Below are 24,456 nucleotides of genomic sequence, written 5' to 3' on the forward strand. Positions count from 1 at the left end.
TGTGTGCTACACAGAGGACCTGGACCAACAGAAGATTAATTGAATACAGTCACCTGAAATGCTGTTCCCCTCTGACTTCTGCCTCAGGGACACAGGACACTGCAGACACCTATTCCTGCTTTTTTTGTCATGACTCCTCGGTGATAAAGAGCCTTTCATCTCTGTAAAGACCGTGTGGAGTATCCCAAGAGGGCTGACCCCCGTGCTTGACCCTCCTCCAGGAGTGACAGTAGGCCAGCTTCTTCTCTAAGCCCTGCCCAGTGCTGGACTTGAGAAAAAATTCAGAATCCAAACAATGCTGAAAATGTCATTTCTAATGTTAAAGTGAAACTGAGGAAGCTAGAGCACCAGCCTGTCTGGCATTCTTATTTATTAGGTCACTTTGATAATGTCATCCCACATACTAGAATCTTTATAAAAACACTGAAGTCGTAGGGTAGCAGTTGAAGGAGAATTTAAATATAATAACCAAGTGTTAACTCTGTGCAGAGTTAAGTTCTATAATTATCTAGCAGTTCTCTAGCTTTGATGTTCCTAGGTAAGCCTAAGGCTCTTTCATTAAAGTTATAAAAAAAATGATAGGACCTAATTTGGGGGGGAAATTTTTTTCCCCATGCATTAGCTTGTTGCCTATAGGAGGAATAGATAATATTTACTTGTATATGTTTTGTATTTTACAACTTTTATTTTCTTATTCAAGTGATTTTATTAGGAATTAGATCTCTTGGTTCCTACATCAGTGGTCCTTGATTAGACCTCATTATCTTTGTGTTTATTTGGTTTAAATTTAGTCACTTGATACACAGCAATGATCAAGGTAAAAGGTAGCAAAGACAATGAAAATGAAATACTTTTATTAGTAAATATAAAATGTTGAAGTGGGTGTACTGGAAAGTCCATAAAGTTCTTCTGCAATGTCATAAAATGCTGGCTTTTTTAAACCAGTGAGAGCCATCCTGTGTTTTCTGCCCTTTTTTAAGGAACTAAATCCATCTTACCAAAAATACACAGAGCATAGCCAGGTTGTGGTCACCATATAAGACAACGTAGTCTTCTTAATTGATTAAATTCACAGTTTGGACTCTACTCCAGAAACCACTTTAACCATATTCATAGCATAAAACAGGCCTAACAGCCTTAGAATTTGTGATAAATTTTGCCAGCTGATTTTTCTAAGACTTGGTTTCCTATAATGTAAAAAAAAAAAAAAAAGGTAGGTAGATCACTTTTTTTTTTTAAAGATTTTATTTATTTATTTGAGAGAGAGACAGTGAGAGAGAGCATGATCGAGGAGAAGTTCAGAGGGAGAAGCAGACTCCCCATGGAGTTGGGAGCCTGATGTGGGACTCGATCCCAGGACTCCGGGATCATGACCTGAACCGAAGGCAGTCGTCCGACCAACTGAGCCACCCAGGCGTCCCAGTAGATCACTTTTTTAAAGAGCTTCCACAAAGATACAGAACCAAGATCCTTTGATCTGGATACAGTAATAACTAGGGTGGCTGTGTGAGGCTTTTTCTGGTCAGGCAGTCCATCTGCAGGCACTGAGAACAGTCACCAACCAAATAAGGAAGGGAATGTTCCAGATTCTCCATAGGAAGAGCCAGAGGGTTTTATAGTTGCTGGGCGGACCTCACAGAAACCAGCTTACACAGTATTGCTGATGCATCAAAGTGCTCCTACTCACCCCTCTCAAGGAAGTACAGGGATTCTAATTCTTTTAATGTTAGAAAAACACTCTTCCACTCTGCCCTTTCCATGCTCTCAGAATAATTTAAAATCTTGGACACAGAATGGCTTCTACAGTATTCCCAGTGTACTGTATAGCATATATAGTGAATTCCAGCATATTTAAAATAAGTATGTTTAAATAAGTTGTGGGTAGTTTTCCATCAAACCCCAAAAAGTGACCTTGCTGGCTTTCATGTGTTGGGTGGAGTATGGGGTGGCAATGTTCTGTGGGCACAATGGTCATGAACAGAGATTGCGGTGATGATCCAGGCTGTGAACATTGGGACGTCTGTCTTCACTCTCCCTCTCACTGAGTGTCCCTTTGTAGCCAGAGCACCTTGGGGAGATGAGTCACTAAATAGTCTGAACTTACATTTTCGCCTAACTTTTGATAACTACATGATTACATTTCTTATATATCTTCAACATTCTTAATTTAAAACGATCTTATTGGTGTTCTAAATATTTGATGAAAATGAATTCTTTAGGGGTGCCTGGGTGGCTCAGTGGGTTAAGCCTCTGCCTTCAGCTCAGTTCAGGATCTCAGAGTCCTGGAATTGAGCCGCACATCGGGCTCTCTGCTCAGCAGAGAGCCTGCTTCTCCCACTCTCTCTGCCTGCCACTGTGCCTACTTGTGATCTCTCTCTGTCAAATCAATAAATAAAATCTTTAAAAAAAAAAAAAAGAAAATTCTTTAATTTCATTACCACAAACTAGACTCAACCATCAACCCCTAAATGACACACAAAACATAATTCCTCTACTTCCTATTCGTGATAGTGTAAACTTAGAGACCATCTTTACATGGCGATTAAGATTTATATGCAGAATAGTTGCTTTCTTATCATCACCTCAGCTGGGGATAGAACTAAAGTTGTTTCAATGCATGTGTCAATTATTCTGAAGCCTTTGGGAAGCCAGGGCCACAGCAAAATTAAAATGTTGGAAAGGTGAAACATTCTTTAATGTTGACTTCACTTAGGGTGTTGTCAACATTGGCAAACTTCAACTATCAACATAGTTCTATAAACTACAAATTTGAAGTTAATCCCTAGACTTCTGGATGTTTGACAGACTTCTAATCTGAAGCCCGTATTAAGATCTACTTTTCTTTTTTATTTGACTCATAAGGTTTCTTTGAAGCAGTACAGTTGTGGGAGGAATTCAGCCTCCTTCAGGTCATGGTCTGCCGCCTTCTTCAACTGATCAAGCCTGACTCTACTGAAATTGCTGTGTGGGGGTCAAGAGCCGTGGGCTCTCGTTCTAACTTTGCTAATGGCCAGTTTTATAACTTTGGACAAAATTCATAGTCTTGGCTAGGCTAAAATGATTGGATTCCTCAAGTGCAAGTGGACCAAGAACACCTTAAATATGTTTTCCTAGCTCAAATTCGTGTAGTTTTTCAAGCTTAGTACAAACTATGTGAGGTTATTTCAAATACAGATCAGTCCCACTTTCAAAGGACTTTCCTCTGACATGGAAAGGCAAGGAATCTGTATCTTAAATAATTTAATGGTTCGGTAAAGTTATATTGAAATCATTGAACACTGGATTGCCGTTAACTCTAAGAGTTCGAATACGTATCAGCTGTGGTCCCTATTTTGTTCTCAGCCTTCCATAGTTTCGCTAGTACCTTGGGCATCTACCCAGCAGCCTCCTGGGAGAAACTCCTGTTCTGCCTCTCATCTTCCTCACACCACAACGTGTCTCCAGCCCAGTTACCTAATCCGCTCTGTCATTCCCCGTCTCAGGTTTTTACCATCTCTCCTGTGGCCTCATCTCTCTCCTGCCATCAGTATGCATCTCTGTAATCATCAGAAAGATCTCTCACACGATTTTATCCTGTGACTCCCCTCATTAAAAACCTTTGATGCTACTCTCTGTAGAAGTTTTCCTCAGATACAGTGTTCTCAGCCCTCTGGCTGGAACATAGCCTTGTCTTTCCACCTTTTGGGCTGGGATGGCCAGACTCTTCCATTTTGCAGAGGACTAAGGTTTTCTGCCCCTGGGCTTGATCCACAGATGCCCAACTCCACATGCCTTTTCTTCTTTGTCCCACCTGGTGACTGCATCCTCATTTTTTGAGATGCAAGTCAAGTGTCATTTCTCAACACCGCGTTTCACTTTCCTCTGCTCTCCTAGCATTCCGGGCCCCTCCTCTGCCTCACTTCTTCTCACTGCATTGTAATTTTGTAGTCCACGCCAGACTATGGACATCCCAGGACAGGGCTGTGGCTCTGTTTCCTTTCTAATCATGTAGTCTCACATGGTATGAGGCATCCAAGCAGAAGTAGTTCAGTTAGATCAGAAGGCTTGGAAGGGCTCGAAGGTGGTGTGTGATAAAGCTCAAACTGGAAGGGACAGAGTAGGTGCTGTGACACTGTCCCGGAAGTTGTTCAGGGTTAAGTAAGTGAAAGAATGAACACCATAATCCAGCTGCATATCATAACCAAGGCATTATTGACTCATTCTCTTTTCATCTCTTTCTGTTTTTATCTCCTTGGAGGAAAAAATGCTAGACACAAACTACCAAGGTCCTTTTGGCCCTCAATACAAAATATGGTGTGTCTCCCGCCTCGCTCCTCTCCCAAATACATACATATACTCCACCTCTCCGAACCTCTGCCTCTCTCTCTCTCTTTCCCTCCGTCCTGCCATCCCTTTTCCTCTTTATCTCTCTTTCTCATATATTCATGTGTACCTCACTGTTTCATCAAAATGGGCACATGGCTGACCTGAACCTGAAGCAATCATAGTGCCGGGCCCTGTGCACCCGTGTGCACCATGTACTTTCTAGTGTGCAGAAAGAGAAAGTTGACCCCTTGAGGCGTGGAGACAAGCAAGATAAAAGGAACATTTTGACGTAAACACCTGCAGAATGATGGAATACCTTACCATTTCCTTTTCTGATGATTTGCTTTACAAACATTAACAGTGAATTATGGTTTAGAATTCATTGAAATCAATTTGGAATCATCAGCACGTTGGTTTGTTTGTCTTTAACATCCCATTTCTATTTTTGCACATATCTGAAGCTCAACGCCCACATTTACTGCACTAAGAAAATATATCCCTTACGGTGCTGTATGATATGAGTACCAGTTTGTCACTCATTCTTTCCTTCTGTTGGGAAGGGAAAAAAAAAAAAAAAAACCCAACTTTTTCCTCTATCAACTGTCCAGTGATTGGGGGCCTGCAAGTTAACTGACAAAAGACAGATTAACAAGAGAAAAGGCAAGGTTTATTCAGATACATGCAAGCACTTAAAGTGGCTTCTGATTAGCTTGAGTTACCTTTGCTTATCCTCCTGAGAAAAGTCCTTCATAGGACTTTAAGGAAAAGCATGCATGGGAAATTAATGAGGGAAAAGTGGAAGGCACAGAACGTTTTGGCAAGGTTTTGTTTATGTCATTTCTCATCTAGGTACGAATGGTCCTAAACCTCCCAGAGAGGGGATTTTGGCAGCTGTATTTTCAGGAGGCTTTCTTTAAGCCAGCCAAAAAGGTTTTAGATAAAGGTTTTTAATGCAGCCGCTATTGATTCACATGTTTTCAGCTTAAACTCATCTTTATACCACATTGATAGTTATAAATTCACTTCACTCAATGAATATTTATTCACACCTATTATGTGGTAGTCATTATCCTAGCTGCTGGGGATACAACAGAGAAAAATTTGAGAAAAATCCCTGCCTTCACTGAGCTTACATCCTAGTGAACGACCAGCAATAAACAACATAAATAAGTAAAATGCATAACATGTTTGATAATGATCAGTGTTAAGGAGAAAAATTTAGTAGGAAAGGGGTCAGAAAGTTACAGTGTAACAGAGCATGCAAGTTTGGACCAATAAGCAGGGGAAGCCTCATTGAGAAGGTGATATTTGAGTAAACTCTTGGAAGAAGAGATCTATCAAACTGGTTATTTGAACCTAAGCATTTTTAGCATTTTATTAATGTTCCTAATCATTATTAATGTTTTTGACATTTACATATTAAGAAGGCAATACAGACTGAAAATTGATGAAGTTATTCTTTGGGTCTTTGAGGTGACCACTCACCTAATGTAATTAAGCCCCAGAGGGAAGTGTAGGGCCTTTGGAAGTTGGCTGTGTTACTGTAGGTCCCTCGACAGCGCGGGAACTAAGTGAATCACCACTTTGTTGTTTGGCCTTGTCAATATTGTCTTCCTACGCTGATTCCCTTTCCAGTACCAGACTTAGATTGTTCTGGGCAGGCAACAATAGAGGGATGATTCTAGAAGTATTCCCATCATTGCTTCAAAATGCAGTTGTTTCCCTTAGCAACAATCTAATTCACTAACTTATTTCTATGGCAATAGAAATAGAATGCAGAGTATATAAGCAGTGTATTCTTACCTTTTATTTTTTTTTAAACACTCTTTCCTCCACCCCTTATGTTTTCCGTTTCCAATTTAACACACCTTTTCTTTCCAGGGCCAGCTCTGTTCTACTTTTTCTGACTTATAGACCAGGCTAGTCTCCTCAAACCTGCCTTTCCAATTTATATGTCTATATGGTCAGAATAGAAAGAAGAAATTTTTAAAATGAAGTAGAAAGTACTCCCTGGAATGGTTGTCAGTCACTTTGGTTTTATGAAAAGCCCTTTCAATTTTTACTGTGACTACTTTGTTCATCAGGAATCATCTGCCATACCTAACAAATAATCTTTTAAAAAGAGAAAAGTCTTTTGATGCTTTGGATTCCAGAGGGGAGCTAAAACTAGGGCAGCCTCATGGAGGTTTATACATTCTTCACCATACTGTAAATATCCGTGTGGCAAAACTCCTTTCAACTAAGAATAAACTGATGCTGATTTTCAATGTTTTGTTTTGGAACCCGGTTTATTTAAAAAAAAAAAAGTGATTCTGTTCAAGTTTTCTATATCCTGATTAATCAGTTAAGTAAATAATTACTGAGCATCTGCAAACCAGATACTGCCAAGACTAGAGGTAGAGCAATTAAAGATAAATCGTAGCTCTCACAAAGCTCAGAGTCCAGACAGGGATGCAGACTAAGCAAGAGAAGGAAGGGTTACCAAAGTATGAGTAAGGACCAAAAGCCTTGGAAGTACATCAGACCAGAAAGTAACCCAGCTCTTGAGGGTCAGGGGGGCAGTTGGGGAAAGCCTCTTCCAGCTTGGTTTTGAAAGACGAGGCAGAATTACCTAGGTAGAAAACACAGCCTGTGGAAAGGCACAAAAATCTCAGGAACGTCACTGAGAGTTTTGAAGGAGGTTGTTGAGAAAGAAGGTTGGGCACAGAGGCAGCACAAAGAAGCCAAAGGGCATTTATCCCGTGCTGAGGAGTTTGGCTTTGATTCTGAAAGTAATGAGAAACCTTTTAGTAAAGCAGAGGCAGTGGTACAGACATGGACAGCTCACTTTGGAAGTTTAGACTTTGGAAAATTCACTGCCATCTTAAAGATCAGGGAACAGCCAACAGGAGAGGAGGAGAAAAGGGAAAGCCAGTTAAGAGTCTGTAGAATTAGTATAGCAGATATGGGGAGTAAGGGAAAGGCAAGAATGGAGTCTCAGGCAGGCACCAGCTGTCTCCCAGATATCTGTTTAAATAAGAGAATGAATGTTCCCGTGAATATTCATGACACACTAGAATGCTTTTATCGTAATGGTGTTTGGAAACAAAGTAAGAATATCCCTACAACAATGGTAGTGATAAGAACACTGAATCAGGAATCATGAGCTGGGTGTAAACAACAGCTCTGATTGATTCACTGGAAAAGATATTTCTGATCATCTGTAAGTTGAAGCTAATCATAGTATGACACAGGTTTATTGTGACCATCAAATGAGATAGGTTATGGACAGTTTTTTTTTCTTTTAAATTATAAAGCATTATAATAATGTAAGGTATACTAGGTTTCAGTGTGCAGGTTTCTCTACCCTTGGTAAGGCACACTAGCAAAGATAAGCACCTTTGGTGATGGTCCCTGCCCTGCCTTCTGCTGACCTGGGTCCTGTCTGGTAGATTTCCAGCATGTGTGGCACAGCACGGTGGAAGTCTGGGCCACAGGAATTGGGTGTGGAGTCTTAGGCTCTTTCTGGTGGAATTTTTTGACAATTTTTGCTGCCACTTTGCTGGAGCCCCATGTTATCTTCTAGTCTGAGGAAATGGCTAAATGATTCCTGATCCCTATTCCCTCACCCTGAAAACATGCCTGATGTTCAGCTCTGGACTAGGACAGTCTTCGGCCTTACATGAGACATCCAGAACAGGAGTATTCTTTTATGTACATTGGGTACGGTGTTGCCAGTGGAAAGGTAAGATGTGTCCTTTCCAGAGCATGGCGTCTGTCCTTAGCCAGAGAAGGGTCCATGATAAGGAGGCCATTGCTCACCCAGTCCTGGTTGGCTATGGAGCATAGTTTTCCCCAGGGGAATACAACTAATTGCCTTCTGTCAGTGCTTAGAAACCTGTTAGAAACAAATAAACTGAAGCTGGTAATGACAAAACCACATTTTCCTCATCTTCCTTGGCTATGGTCCCTCAAGTCGAGTGTGTGTACCCTGGAGAGTTTGCAGAGTGATCTGACTACTACCTTTGTAGGTAATTTGTCCTTTTTAATGTCTGCTTCCTTTTTGATCTTCTGTTTTCTGTTCGTTTTGTAATTTCCCTGTACTATGTCTGCTTTTTTTTTTTTTTTTTTTTAAAGATTTTATTTATTTATTTGACAGAGAGAAATCACAAGTAGATGGAGAGGCAGGCAGAGAGAGAGAGAGAGCGAAGCAGGCTCTCTGCTGAGCAAAGAGCCCGTTGCGGGACTCGATCCCAGGACTCTGAGATCATGACCTGAGCCGAAGGCAGCGGCTTAACCCACTGAGCCACCCAGGCGCCCCTATGTCTGCTTTTGAATATATTTTTTATTTTTCCTACTTAGGGCTCACTTTCTGGAAGTTAACTTTAGTTCTGTCTCAGATCTGCCTGGCCTTTTTTAGAATGTCTTATCCTTTTTTCCTGCGTTTTGATTTCTTGTTTTATATCTCTATGTTAAATGTACTTATTTTGAAGTTTTTGTGTCATTTACTTTATGAAGTTTAGGAAGACTGATATTTGTCGAATCTGCTAACTCACGGGCAGTGAATTATTTCCTTATATGTTTTAAAATTTGGGGTTGTGAGCTCAATTTCAATGATGTATTATGAGTACAAATCCTTTATAGTCCATCTTAAGGGAATCTCCCTTTAAAATGTTTTTGCTTTGTTTTTGCTAGCACTCCAGGGATGTCCAAGGCTCAAGACCAATTATAGTATCCTAATAAGTGTAAATTTTAACTAAACCAGCATGAGAATCAGCCTGTGGTTGAAAGTATTCAGAAAGTATTGTTTTTGTCCACCTAGAGCTTAGTTTAAGACAGATGAGCTGTATTTTTGTTTCCCACTGCAGTGGGCAAGTGGGCAAGTGAGCAAGTGGGCTGACTTTATTCTAATCTACCCTTTCATCAACTTACAGTTCTTCAAGAACCCTTGATTTCAAGGGCCCAGCTCTTCACCTGGTATAGGCACAAGGCCCTGTTTCATATCCCTTCATGGGCATTAAGACAAAAGCACTAGAGAAGGGGTTGACAGACTATAGCCCAAAGGTCAAATCCAGCCTGCCACTACCTTTAGTAAATGAAGTTTTACTGGATATAAGCATATCCAGTAAACATATAAACATAAAAACATACTGGATATAAACATAAACATATATAAACATGCCCATCTGTTTATATATTGACTGAGCTCGTGCTACATGGCAGAGTTAGGAAGTTGCCACAGAGATCATATGGCTCACAAATCTTAAAGTATTCAATATCTGACTCTTTGGAGACAACATTTGCCAATCCCTGCCCAAGATTAATGAGACTGAAAGCCCAGCCTTCATCCCCACACCTTGAGCTGCAGGAACATCAGTTATGATTACTCTCAAGTGGTCCACTTTCTCTTTATTTCTAGATCCTGGCAGCCTTTACTTTTTTGTAAGCCCTGCTGGGCATTTAAAAGTGTGTCTATTTGGGGGTGTCTGGGTACCTCAGTTGGTCAAGTGTCCAACTCTTGATTTTAACTCAGGTCATGATCTCAGGCTCCTGAGATCAAGCCCTGAATCAGGCTTCACACTAAGCATGGAGCCTGCTTAAGATTCTCTCTCTCCCACTCCCCGTGCCATTCCCTTGCCACTTGAGTGCTTGCTGTCTCTCTCAATCCCTCTAAAAAAAAAAAAAAAAAAAAGAAAGAAAGAAAAAGGGTGTCTGTTTTATTTTACAGAGGGGCTTTTAGCAGGAAGTCTTCTAAATACCAAGTCTGCCATATTGCCAGTACCAGAACCCACTTTCTGTTTTCGTGGATAATATAGATTGCTATGTGCATAAGATGGTATGTATGAACTTAATGGCAACCACAAATCAAAAACATGCTGTAGATACACAAACAATATAGAGAAAGAAACCCAAGCATATCGCTAAAGAAGGCTATCAAACCACAGGGGAAGAGTACAAAAGAAGAAAGGGACAGAGAACTACAAAAACAACCATAAAATAAGTAACAAAATGGCAGTAATCACATAGCTCAAAAATTACTTTGAATATAAATGAACTAAATGCTCCAAGCAAAAGACATAGGTTGACTGTATAAAAAAGCAAGACCCATCTACGTGCTGCTTACCAGAGATTCACTTCAGACCTAAAGACACCTGCAGATTGAAAATGAGGGGATAGAAAAACACATCCACTATGCAAATTGAATTAAAGAGAAACCTGGGATAGCAATATTTATATTGAACAAAAGAGACTAAAATAAACACTAAGGAGACAAATAAAGGATACTACATAATGATAAAGGTAGCAGTCCAACAAGAGGTTGTAAAATTGCATATATTTATGAACCCAATACTGGAGCACCTAAATACATAAAGCAGCTAATAACAGACATAAAGGAAGAACTTGATAGAATAATAGTAGGGAACTTTAATCCCCCACTTACTTCAGTGGATAAATCATCAAGACAGAAAATCAACAAGGACCCAGTGGCTTTGCATGAGACATCGGACCAAATGGACCTAACATATATTATATTTAGAACATCCTATCGCAAAAACGTGGAATTCTTATTTTTTGAAGTGCGTATAGAACATTCTCCAGAATAGATCACATTAAGCCACAAAACAAGTCTCAATCAATTCAAAAAGATTGAAATCATATCATGCATCTTTTCTGACCACAATGTTTTGAAGCTAGAAATCAATCACATGAAAAATTCTGGAAAGAACACGAGTACATGGAAGTTAAATAACATGCCACTGAACAATAAGGGCTCAATCAAGAAATTGAAGAGACTGCTGGGGAGTGGTGGGGGAAGGATAGGGTGGTTGGGTTATGGACATTGGGGAGGGTGTGTGCTATGGTGAGTGCTGTGAAGTGTGTAAACCTAGCGATTCACAGACCTGTACCTCTGGGGCTAATAATACATGACATGTTAATAAAAATTTTTTTAAAAAATTGGAGAGACAATTTTAAAATGCATGGAGACAAATGAAAATGAAAATAAAACAGTCCAAAATCTTTGGGATGCAGCAAAAGCTGTTCTGGGAGGGAAGATTGTAGCAATCCAGGCCTACCTCAAGAAGCAAAAATATCTCAAATAAACAACCTACCCTTATACTTAAAAGAACTAGAAAAAAGAAATCAAGCCCAATACCAGTAGAAAGAGGAAATAATAAATATTAGAACAGAAATAAATTAAATGGAGACTAAAAAAAAAAAAATGATAGGAAAAATCAGTGAAACTGGGAGCTGATTCTTTGAAAAGATCAAGAAAATTGATAAATTTTTAGCAAGACTCATTAAAGGAAGAAAGAGAAAAGAGAAGGGGAAAAAAAGAACAAAGAAAAAGGAATAGAATAAATCAGAAATGAAGGAGGAGAAATAACTGATACCACTGAATTATTTGTTTTGGGGGGTTGAGTTGTGTAAGTTCTTTATATATTTTAGATACTAATACTTTATCAGATATGTCATTTGCAAATATCTTCTCTTATTCTGTAGACTGCCATTTAGTTTTGTTGATTGTTTCCTTCACTATACAGAAGGTTTTTCTCTTTTTTATTATTATTATTTGACAGAGAGAAAGAGAGAGAGATCACAAGTAGGCAGAGAGGCAGGCAGAGAGAGAGGGGGAAGCAGGCTCCCTGCTAAGCAGAGAGCCCAATGTGGAGCTCGATCCCAGGACCCTGAGATCATGACCTGAGCCAAAGGCAGAGGCTTAACCCACTGAGCCACCCAGGCACCCACAGAAGCTTTTTATGATGAGGAAGTCTCAGTAGTTCATTTTTGCTTTTGTTTCCTTTGCCTCCTAGCAATGTGTCTAGAAAGAAGTTACTCCGGCCTATCAAAGAGGTTTCTCATGTTCTTCTCTACAATTTCAATAGTTTCCTGTTTCATATTTAGGTCTTTCATTTATTTTGAATTTATTTTTGTGTTTGGTGTTAGAAAGTGGTCCAGTTTCATTCTTCTGCATGTGGCTGTCCATTTTTCTTATCACCATTTGTTGAAGAGACTTTTTCCACTGGACATTCTTTCCTACTCTGTTGCAGATCAATTGACCATATAGTTGTGGGTCCATTACTGGGTTCTCTGTTCTGTTCCACTGACCTATGTGTCTGTTTTTGTGCCAGTACCATACTGTCTTCATGACTACAGCTTTCTTATATAGCTTAAAACCTGGAATTGTAATGCCTCCGGTATTGTTCTAAGAGAGAAGTATGTTGCAATACAGGCCTACCTCAAGAAGCAAGAAAATCTCAAATATATAACCTAACCTTATACTGAAAGGAGCTTGAAAAGGCACAACAGGGGCAACTGGGTGGCTCAGTGGGTTAAAGCCTCTGCCTTCGGCTCAGGTCATGATCCCAGGGTCCTGGGATCAAGCCCTGCATCAGGTTCTCTGCTCAGCAGGGAGTCTGCTTCCTCTTTCTCTCTCTGCCTACCTCTCTGACTACTTGTGATCTCTGTCTGTCAAATAAATAAAGAAAATCTTAAAAAAAAAAAAAAAGAAAGAAAGAAAGAAAGAAAGAAAAGGAAAGGCATGGGTGCCTGGGTGGCTCAGTGGGTTAAAGCCTCTGCCTTCAGCTCAGGTCATGATCCCAGGGTCCTGGGATCGAGCCCCGCATCGGGCTCTCTGCTCAGCGGGGAGCCTACTTCCTCCTCTCTCTCTGCCTGCATCTCTGCCTACTTGGGATATCTGCCTGTCAAATAAATAAATAAAATCTTTTAAAAAAAAAAAAAGAAAGAAAGAAAGAAAGAAAAGAAAAGGTATAGCAAATAAAGCCTAAAGCCACCAGAAAAGGGGAAACAATAAAGATTAGAGAAGAAATAATAATATAGAAACAAAAAACACATGAGTGGATTAATGAAACTGGTATCATTTTCAAAATGTATTTTGGTATTGGGAATTGAGGGTGAAGGGAAAATAATCCTTATTTTATCATTGTCAAAGCAGAAGACCTCAAAAATTTTCTTCTTACCCAAAGCCTTTTTTTTCCAGTGGCTTTATTCTCTTGGCAGAGTATGAAATACTTGGACAGTATCAAAAGCTGAGAAATAAAAGAAAGATCAATTAGCTGTTATAGATCTTGATAGACATTATTACTAATCATACTCATCACCTAGATCTATGAAAAACAGGAGTTCATGGATAAAAGAATACAAGTGGGCTTTGGAGGAAGCACTTTTCTGGATTTGAATACGTAGTCCCTACTGTGTTCATAGCGACTGTGAGAACGTGAACACACGCTCTGCTCTCTGTTGAGACGGTCCAGTGTTTGGCTCTTGGAGCTGCAGCTCAGAGCTTCATCATGTTTTGCTTGCTAAAGCCATTTGATAAAATAAGGGAAAATGCTCTTGGAAAAGGTTGATGTTGAAAATGTGGAATGCAGCTCATATTTTAACTTCTGTTCCCCCCATTTTTTCCTTTTTTTTGAAGTATGACTACGAATATGACGAGAATGGTGACAGAGTCGTTTTAGGGAAAGGCACTTACGGGATCGTCTATGCTGGCCGAGACCTGAGCAACCAAGTCAGAATCGCTATAAAGGAAATTCCAGAGAGAGACAGCAGGTACAGTAACTGTGGCTAATAAATGCAGTTTTCAAAGTACTTTGGATTGTTTATAGAATTTTAGACAATGTTTTGGTGATATTTTAATTAATGAAACTCTGTCTGAAAACTCCAGTGTCTTAATCAGCCCCCTCTGAGGGTTAGCTGCTGTATCAGTCAGTAACTTAAGCATAGCCCTCTGGTATCACCTCTCAGAGGGGACAAGGACAGGACTTCTAAAGAGTAGTAAAGACAATGACCTGGGCGTGTTGGGCTCAAATGTGTCAAAGAATGGTTGATGTATTAGATGGATAGATGGGGAGTGAGCAGGATCAGAAATGGTTTGAACCACAGGTTCCAGTGTCCAGTTTTGCACCTAAGGAGCTTGGAAGTCATCCCTCCATCTTAACAACGGGGAAACTGACCAAACTAAGACCAAACTAAAAATTTTGGAATCCACTGGAGAAGGGAAGTCACAGGACCCCAAGCTTGGAGAAACAGTCATGGGAGGTGGGGGACACTTTTGTGAGTTTTGCCTCCAGAAGCCCTACCAGACCCTCACAGTGATATTGGAGAAAAATTCCCTTATGCTTCCAGCAGGGGAGAAGGGGGAGAGGAACCATTTTGAAATATGCCACAGCTCTGTTCTTCCTAACAAGGTCTGACCTCAAAGAGACTATTTTTACCAGGCCCTAACCTATGAGAGTGTTATCAGAGCCTAACCAGCTGGGGAAAAGGAAATACCCAACTCTTGCCCACTGTAGCCGCCCTGTCCTAGCTGAGGGCAGCAGGGGACAGGGGAGAAGGGAGACTGCAAAGCATTTGTGAGGCTCCCAGCCCAGTGGCACAGGCTCCTGAAGAGGCTGAGACCTAAGCATAAGACTATAGAATGCTTCCCCATAAGACTATAGAATGGTTCCTTTTGCCTAATACATCATGCTTGAGTTTCAACAAAAATTACAGAGCATACCAAAAGATAAAAAACACAGTTTGTTTGTTTATTTATTTATTTATTTTATAATGTGACAGAGAGGTAGAAGATCACAAGTAGGCAGAAAGGCAGAGAGAGGCGGGGAAGCAGGCTCCCTGCAGAGCAGGGAGCCCAATGTAGGGCTCGATCTCAGGACCCTGAGATCATGACCTGAGCCAAAGGCAGAGGCTTAACCCACTGAGCAACCCAGGTGCCCCCACAGTTGGAAAAGACAGATCAAGCATCAGAACCAGACTCAGATATGGCAGGGATGTTGGAACAATCAGACCAGGAATTTAAAAACAACTTTAATATGCTGCAGGCTCTAATGGGTAAAGTAGATGGTGTACAGAAACAGAGGGAGTATAAGCTGAGATGGAAATCCTAAGTAAGGATCAAAGAAATGCTAGAGATCAAAATCACTAACAAATGAAGAAGGCCTTTGCTCGGCTGGACACAGTTCCCTTTTTGAGCTCAAGGATATGTCCTCAGGAAGTTCCACAACTGGAACTGAGCCTCAGTGACTCAGTTGGTTAAGCATCTCAGTTTGGGCTCAGGTCATGATCTCAGGGTTGTGAGATCGAGTCCCATGTCAGGCTTCACGCTCAGCAAGGAGTCTGCTTAAGATTCTCTCCCTCTTCCTCTCCTTCTGCTCTTCTCCCACTCTCTGTCAAATAAATAAATCTTTTAAAAAGGAAGGGAGGGAAGAAAGGAAGGAAGGAGGGAAGAAAGGAAGGAGGGGAGGAAAAGAAAGAGAGAGAAAGAGAAAGAAAGAAAGAAAAAAGAACTTCTAAAATTGAAAAATAAGAAGACTGGAAAGAACAGAACAGTATATCCAATGCCTAGGGCAATAGCAGAAGGAAAAGAAAGAGAAAAGAACAGAACTATTTGAAGAAATGGTGTGAACCACACATAGTTTGGCTGTGTAGAAAATGGCAGGGTTTTTAGAACAAGAAGGTTGTTGAGGGCATGGAACCGCTCTGCTCACAGAATTTTCTATTGCTCCCTGCTCTGGTCCTCTGTTCTGTGGTTTGTTTCTCTAACCAGTAATTCTCTGCTGTCCAGTCTCATGATTCCTGCTGCCCCGTGGCTTCCCTTGTATCTTCTCTCCATAAGATAGAGCTCCTCCAATCAACTACATGCATTCTTTATGGGTTGTGTATTCAAACTCTGAAAGAGAGGGAAGTGGATTGAGTCCATTGTTACTATTGGCCTCTTTGAGCCAGACTTTAATGCTGGGCTACATCCTGGCTTTGAGGATATATCCAAAGGATCTTCCAGAACTGGGGCATCTGGATGACTCAGTTGGTTAAGCATCTGGTTCTCAATTTCAGCCCAGGTCATAATCTCAGGGTGATAAGATCAAGTCCACTCAAGTCCACTTGTCTCTGGCCATGGTGACTGGGTTACATGACCAACTTTCTTCAGAAGCTCTCTGGGTCATCTGTCTACCCAGCCTCACCACTTACTTGTAAGTTTCCAGGGTAACGTGGCCAAAACAGAGCTGTACATTTTTACCCCCAGATGTACTCACCTGAAGTATTCCCTGTCTCAGTGAAGGTTATCCTGTCCATCAGCTGCTCAGGCCAAAATCTAGGATTCCTTTAGATCCCTCTCCTTCTCTCGATGTCTCTTCCATCAGTAAGTCGTACTGTGGTCTCGGCTTCTGTAACATTCTCAGTCTCCCCACTCCTACCCGCCGCTACAGCTACAAGTCCAGTCTTCAGGTCTCTCACACAGGATCCTTACTGCAGCCTTCTCATAAGGAGTCTCTGCCTTCACTCTTCCTTTCTCCCTACTCAGGCCTTCCTCGGAGAAGCCACAGACATCTCTCTGGAGTGAAAATCACATCATGTCACTGCTGCTTGAAACCCTTCAGTGGATCCTTATTGTAACCAGCATGAAACCCCCAACCCTTAGCATAGACCTTGGCTTCCCTTGGTGGCCCCCACTTCCTCCCTGGCAGCCATGCCGACCCCAGGAACACAGGGGCTCATTCCAAAGGACTCAGCAGCAATGCCTCATTTCCTTCAGTTCTCAATTCAGACTTTAAACCAGCAGACAGGCCTTCCTTACCTCCCCCAAGCTGAAAAACAAACACATCCTCCCAAAGCGGCCAGTGTCCCAGATCCCAGCTCTTTTTGCCTTTCCATCCTTAGTGCGTGACTTTCCTCCATGGCCGCTTTGCCTCCAGCCTCTATATTAGCATTCGAGGTAGGAAAAAGAAAAAAGACAATTTTCCCAGAAATGTCCAGCATACTTTCACCTCTGTTCCATTCACTGAAAGTGATCACCCTGACCCCCAATAGCATTTTTAGCTGACCCTACAAAAAAAATCCTACAAATGGAAAGACAAATGTGAGGTAGGCAAACAGCTGTTGCTGTGTGCCCCACGTATGGTTTTCATTTTATTTTCTTTGATACTGTTGCAGAGTTTCCTCTTGGTTAATCCATGAGACATATTTATGAATCCCCTCTTATGAGATGATGATAGAAATTGTTAATGAAATACCTAGGGTAATATATACAAACTTGTCATCTTAAAAATGTTAAATATTCCTATAGGTTCTTTTATTATTATTGTTAATATATAATGTATTATTTGCCCTAGGGGTACAGGTCTGTGAATCATCAGTCTTACACAATTCACAGCACTCACCATAGCACACACCCTCCCCAGTGTCATTAACCCAGCCACCCTATCCCTAACCCCTCTCACCCCCCAGCAACCCTGAGTTTGTTTCCTGAGATTGAGTCTCTTATGGTTTGTCGTCCTCCCGATCCCATCTTGTTTCATTTTTCCCTCCCTATACACCACGACCCTTCTGCCCTGCCTCTCAAATTCCTCATATCAGAGAGATCATATGATAATTGTCTTTCTCTGATTGACTTACTTCGCTCAGCATAATACCCTCTAGTTCCATCCACATCTTTCAGTAACATATATACAGATTTTGAAACAATATAAAATTTAACAGTTTTATCACTATCCAATGACTGCAGCAAACTGACCAACCTTTAGCAACAGCCCTTCCCCTCCCACCAGCAAATGAATTTAAGTAGGTAGTTGGAAGCAAACCACTTTTAGAATCCCCTTTGTAACTTGTTTATTCAGCTGCCATTGAGCATTCACAAAGCACACCGACACCAACAAAGGTCCTGTTTGGTAGCGATACATTTGGCAGAACATTGGTTGTTTGAAAACCCTCGAATGATGAGTGCTTCTCTTGAACAGCTGGAGCCCGGCATCTCCTTATTACCTGTAGAAGCAAAAGTGATGTCTCTCATGTTATTGTGAGAGACAACACACAAAGCTGTTTCCATCTATATGCCCTGGAGAGGTTTTCATGTTGCATGCAAAAAAAAAAAATAGCAGTTAGAAAGGACAATTGCTAAGGCAATAGGATGCATGTGAATAATGCATGATCCAGCATCTACCACGTGTGGCCATCTGGAATGAACGATCATAGCAACAAAGACAGTTGCTTCTTTGTTTCCTTCACACTTTAAAAGCACTTTGTTAGAGAATAGGAGGAGTTTTAGGAGAGAAGGGGTGGTGGGTTCCTAATCTGTCCCAACTAGTGGTTTAGCTCAGGTTGGCTTCCTCTTCCAACATTCTACACACAACTGAACTATTTACTTAGATCAGTTATTCTCTACCCTGCTGCATATTAGAGCCAACTGGGGCACTTTAAGAATTACTGATGCTAAGGCCTTATCCCCCGAAATTCTGGAGTGAGTTTTTCAGGCATTGGTTATTTTTACAAAACCCTTTCAGGAGGTGAGATGTCCAGCCAAGGCTGGGAACCACTGGTATGGATCGACGTAGTGGGGATTTGACTCAGAACGTGCTCTGGAAATACGTATGGGTTAATAGTTTTTCAAAGCTAAATATATATAAGTAACTCTGATTATCTGTACCATTTCTTCTTTCCACTGTTACGACTAGTAGAAAAGAAATAAGATTTCTTGTAACTCCCATAGATACACATTGCTGATTGACATGAACAAATTAGCATTTCATGCTTATTCAGTGCTTGACACTTACCCTTTCACTTAGTGAGACTTTCTGAGTGTTACTAATCAATTTCATATTGGTGAAGAGTTCTTATTCTTAGCTAGGTTGAATCCAGACTATTATTGTAACTTTTAAGCTATCCTTTGGTTACATAATGGGGGAGGAGGGCAGGAGAGTGACATAATTCCTTTTCCAGGATCTTATATTTAAACATTCATAATTGATTTTCAGTAGAGGCTCAGGAGGTGACAATGCTTTGGCTTATCATAAACTGAATTAATCACTTGCTTTGGATTTTTAGTCATTTTTAATGCCCTAAATCTATAGAACAGACCCAGTATTGCTACTAATTTATCTCATGCATATCGAGAGCAATCTTCTGCTGAGTGTTTTCTTTTTTTTTTTAAAGATTTTTATTTATTTATTTGACAGACAGAGATCACAAGTAGGCAGAGAGAGAGAGAGAGGGAAGCAGGCTCCCCGCTGAGCAGAGAGCCCGATGCGGGACTCGATCCCAAGACCCTGAGATCATGACCCGAGCCGAAGGCAGCGGCTTAACCCACTGAGCCACCCAGGCACCCCTGCTGAGTGTTTTCTTATTAACTAGTGTTTTAAACTGTTTTAAACACCATGGAAGAAGGAACTTGCAAATGTCCTGAGAATCACATCTAAGTATCTTATTGGTAACAGTACATATCTGTGTTTCTCAAGTTGTCTCAGTTACCAAATGGAGTTGTTTCTAACTGATATCCTGTTGAGGGGTTCAGGTTAGTACCTACTTTATCGTTCCTAGAGCAGTTCTACAGAAAAATAAAATGAGCGAAAGATTTAAAATACAAGTTAATTTTTCTGTGGTTGTTGAAAGCATTCTGAGTAATATTTTACAGATTATAAAAGTTTGCTTAAAGGAATTTGGGTTTTTGTAACTTCCTAATTGCTTTAGCTTTATAGCTTATCCTGAAAAACTCCATGACAATAGAATTGTTCCATACTAGCCAATTCTAGTATATGTTATTAAAAAAAAATAAGCCATTCTGTTTATATGGATTTACCATCATAAGATCTAAGGATTTCTTGTATGTAGCAGCAAAGGAAATAATGAGACATCAGGTTTGTAGTTTATGGGCTGGTGGTTAGTGCCTTTCATACCTGTAACCTTCATTGTACAACAGAAAAAAAATTAGAGAATAGCTTTGGGTCTCTAACATGCTACCATATAATAATCATGTTAGTATAAGTATATAATATTAATCTTCAAGATTGATGAGTCTAGAAGCTTTAGAGTACTTCAGATAATCATCAAAAGGGTTGTTCTGTCTGTTCCAGAAATATAAAACACTTTCACTGTATATTTCAACGTACATCAAGTAAGTGATTTTTAAAGCAACCAGATGGTTTAATGCTGGTCTTTCAGTGTGGAGGCCTGCATAGGATGGGGTAAAAAAAAAATCATGATGTATTAGAACTGATGGACCCAGTAAGATGAGGATTTGCCAGGAGCTCAAAGAGGCTTGGGATATAAATGGTTTTATGTTTCCTACAGAAGAATTGCTGGGCCTTTCGGTAAGTTCTGGAATGAAAATGAAAGTGATTTATAATTTTTATCTCCCAGGGCAAGAGTCTCCTGGAGTAGTAGAGTTATGTTATGAGGCCAGTGAAATAAAAAGTCATGTTAATGTAGACAGTGAGCTATGTGGGTGCATTCAGTTTTCCTGGACTAATATCTTAGCTCTGTCACTTACTAGCTTTAAGATCTTGGACAGGTTAGTTATCATCCTGGTCAATCAATTCCTCATCTATAAAATGGGCACCTTAAAAGTACCTTCTCCTGGGGTTGTCATGCGAAATTAGTTAGTGTATACAAGAGGCTCAGATCAATGCCTGACACATTTCTCTTCAGGCCCTACCTACCACTGCTTCAACTTCACAGAATTTACATTAGAGAAATAAATACTTTAGATAGTCATATTTTATTTTATGCATGGACATAGAGCTGACGTTTTCAATTTGTATTGTTAGGGTACGGAGTTGACCACCCCTCAATTAGAGAACACTCTCAATAATGCAAGTCACACAGCGAGGTTTATTTCCAGCTAGCTGGGGTCCAAGTATCTGCTCGGCACAGCAGGTTTCAACAAGAACCCTGAGCACTCAAAGCCAAGGGTTTATATTAGCATTTTCAAGGCACTTTTTCATGGCTACATACATATCTTGCACCCCACTTTGACAGTTTAACTTTGTTTAACCTTTTGCCACCCCGGCATCACCCTGGCGCCATCTTGGCGGTTAAGTGAGATTTAGGTTTAGAAGAAATTTAACTTTATTTACATTTCCTTCTGCCTCAGCCTCCCACAGTTTTATGGTGGGGAGGGCGACCTTAGGCCTTGAGGAACTGAGCCGTTTGTCTCTGGAAATTGGGCCATTGAAGAGATAGCCTTTTTGTTGTAAATCACCAGGACATTTGCAAACCAAGGGAGACTCCTGTATTGCAGGATTGTGATCTCTGCAAGTTAACTATTTGTTTTCTTTAACATCTGGTCCCTGTGGTGCCATCACCTAACCGCCCTGGTGGTATGTGATTAAGTTGTTTCTTAGGGTTTAGCTACTTTCTCTTATCTCAAGTTACATGCGCTGTCTAGTCCGTTGGTTAGGGACGCTCAGTAAAATGGCTTCCGGGCCTTCAGGATGGCCATTCTTATGCTAACCCACTCTCACAGTGCAAGGTGCCGGCTTTTGCTTTGCCAAGATGGCTGTGCTTATGTCAGGGCTAGACTCAAGGTGGGTACAGCCTTGTTTTTCTTGGCCTCCACACCTGGAGCTGGTTTCTGCGACTTGTTTTTAAGTCCCCTGGGGGAAGGGGAGCAGGGACAATTTGAGTTAAACAACAAACTCATGGTTAATCTCATTGGAAGCCTCTGACTAAAATAAAAATATAAAATAGGTCCTTACAGTATTGCTTTCATCTATACACTAAAATCTGGCTACATGATTAGCTCATCAACACTGGCATGTCTTTTAGATACTCCCAGCCCCTGCATGAAGAAATAGCATTGCATAAGCATCTGAAGCACAAAAATATTGTCCAGTATCTGGGCTCTTTCAGTGAGAATGGCTTTATCAAAATCTTCATGGAGCAGGTCCCAGGAGGTAAGAGAGGTTTTTCTTTCTTTAAAAAGTATAAATTTTTATGGGCTTAAAGAGAAGCACGATTGAATGGGATTTACCAATTTACAGGTCTTAATTTGTCTAAGTTAAAAGATAAATCAGATTATGTTCATTGCAGCATTATTTACAATAGCCAAGATATGAAAATAAGCTAAGTGTCCATCATTGGATGAATGGATAAAGATGATGTGTTTCATATACACAGTGAAATATTATTCATCCATATAAAAGAGTGACATCTTGCCATTTCGACAACACAGATAACTATGAGGGCATTATGCTAAGTGAAATAAGTTTTACAGTAAAAGACAAATACTCTGTGATCTCACTTACATGTAGAATATTAAAAAAAAAAATACCAAGTAGACAAACCAAAAAAACCAAGCTCCTAAATAACAGAGAAACAAATAGGTGGCTGCCAGAGCAGGGGGGTGGAGGGTAGAGGTGGGCAAAATGGGGGAAAAGAGTCAAAAGGTACAAACTTCCAGTTATAAAATAAGTCCCAGGGATGTGATGTTTAGCCTCGTGACTAGAGTTACTACTACTGTATTGTGTATTTGAAAGTTGCTATAGAGTGTAAAACTTAAACTTTCTCATCACAAGAAAAGAATGTTTTTGTAACTGTGCGTGGTGACAGGTGTTAACTAGACTTATTGCGGTGATCACAACCCGGTGTATGTAAATATCCCATCATTGTGTAGTACACCTGAAACTACATAATGTTCGTCAATTATACCTCAATAAAATTTTTTTTCAAATTAGACCTGTGACATCAGCTTGCTGTTTATTAGGAGACAATAAAAGTATGCTGAACCATTTTAGTACCAATCATCGTGACTTGGATTAAAGTTAGAGACGGAGTGGCCTTTTATTTTGACTGTAATAATGAGCATCTTCAGGGTATATGAGAGCCCAAGCATCTAATACTTACTCTACTTCCTGGGCCCCCAGGAATAACCAATCAATGTTAGTTTAAGTTACTGTTCCACTATTAATATACTTTGAAGAACTGATTTGATAAGATTCTATCCACTGTTTCTCCCTACTTTACAGGAAGTCTTTCGGCTCTCCTTCGTTCCAAATGGGGCCCATTGAAGGACAATGAGCAAACAATCGGCTTTTATACAAAGCAGATACTTGAAGGATTAAAATACCTCCATGACAATCAGATAGTCCACCGGGATATAAAGGTAGGATGCACTAGGATTCACGCTTACAAGCTCCTTGGTAGGTCACTGTTTGCTTTGCAAAAGTCATAGCGTGTTACGAGTATTAATTGAGAATCGTGAATAAATCAACCTTAGAAAGAGCAGAAATGTAAGGCACTACCTCCTCTGCTCCAAGTCAGTTATTGATAAACCTTATCTCTTCTCCTCAAGGAATAAATCTCTCAGCCATGTTCAGCCAGAAAAGATTGACCTTCCACTGCATGCCTGACACTGTTTCAGGTGCTCTGGGGAGGGAGTAACACAGCAGGACAAAACTGGGCAGCTTAGGGTCCCGATGCCTGAGGCGCTTACAAGCTGCTTAGTCTTTGTATCCTTGCCCAGACTGGCTACTCAGTAGATATTGACTACATCAATGGATGAATGATTAGGAGGGGAAAGGAAAAAAAAAATAAAAAAGATTCCCTCTTCTCACAAGTATGATATAGTTGTTAGAACTAAAATTAAGTAATTATTTGCTTCTCTTTTAAAAGAGAAAATTCAGAGCTAATAAATTTCGACATAGGGGGACTGTGGAAGGGAAGTTACTGTTACTATCCCCAAAATCAACCCAGATCTCATTTCTTTGCCATATCCCTAAATATTCCAGGAAAAGAAGCAAAACAACAGAAAAAGCAAAATGACTAGGGAATCATGAATATCTTGGCTGAACACAGGTAGCCCCGACAGTTTGCAAACTATAGCAGGCCCAAAACGAGGCACCTGTTTGACCCTGTGGCCTGAGTAGAAGGTTGTGAATTGATAATATGTAAACAAAAATGGTGTCAGGAATTCACTCTGAAGGTTAACTATTAATGAAGAGCACAGACTGAATCCTTATTTGCTCTGAGGACACCTTTTCTTGTTGGACTTACAAGCCAACAACAAACAGTAATGGTAGAAAGAACATTTTTGACTCAAGTCTTTTGTTCTCCAGGGCGACAATGTGTTGATTAATACTTATAGTGGTGTTCTCAAGATCTCGGACTTCGGGACATCAAAGAGGCTAGCTGGCATAAATCCATGTACCGAAACTTTTACTGGTATGTTTTTGCAGTGATGATACAGATCTTATGTAATTAAAGAAAAAATTGCTGCATTAGAGCCTAATGTGAGAGATAAAGTCAGTCTGGGTTCTCACAGACATTCCCGTGTGTATATTTTGGTGCTCACTGAAAAATGTTACGCAGAATTTGATCTGGCTCTTTGCTCATCTTGTATTTCTAGGATTTGCTCAGTCTCCTGTTTAATGCCACGGAAAT

The 24,456-nt window shown here is 40.4% G+C and overlaps 1 protein-coding gene across 1 annotated transcript in view; it reads left to right on the top strand.

Annotated features, from left to right (window-relative positions):
- Positions 1–24,456, top strand: part of MAP3K5 (mitogen-activated protein kinase kinase kinase 5) — a 198,182-nt gene that overhangs the window by 131,171 nt on the left and 42,555 nt on the right. Inside the window, exons 15-18 of the mRNA XM_082731758.1 lie at positions 13,724–13,857; positions 21,844–21,971; positions 23,043–23,179; positions 24,132–24,237. Of these exons, the coding sequence (XP_082587884.1) occupies positions 13,724–13,857; positions 21,844–21,971; positions 23,043–23,179; positions 24,132–24,237 (505 nt within the window). The remainder of the gene's footprint in view (positions 1–13,723; positions 13,858–21,843; positions 21,972–23,042; positions 23,180–24,131; positions 24,238–24,456) is intronic.

The sequence above is a fragment of the Mustela nivalis genome, assembly GCF_964662115.1.
Source record: "Mustela nivalis genome assembly, chromosome: 5".
NCBI lineage: Eukaryota > Metazoa > Chordata > Mammalia > Carnivora > Mustelidae > Mustela > Mustela nivalis.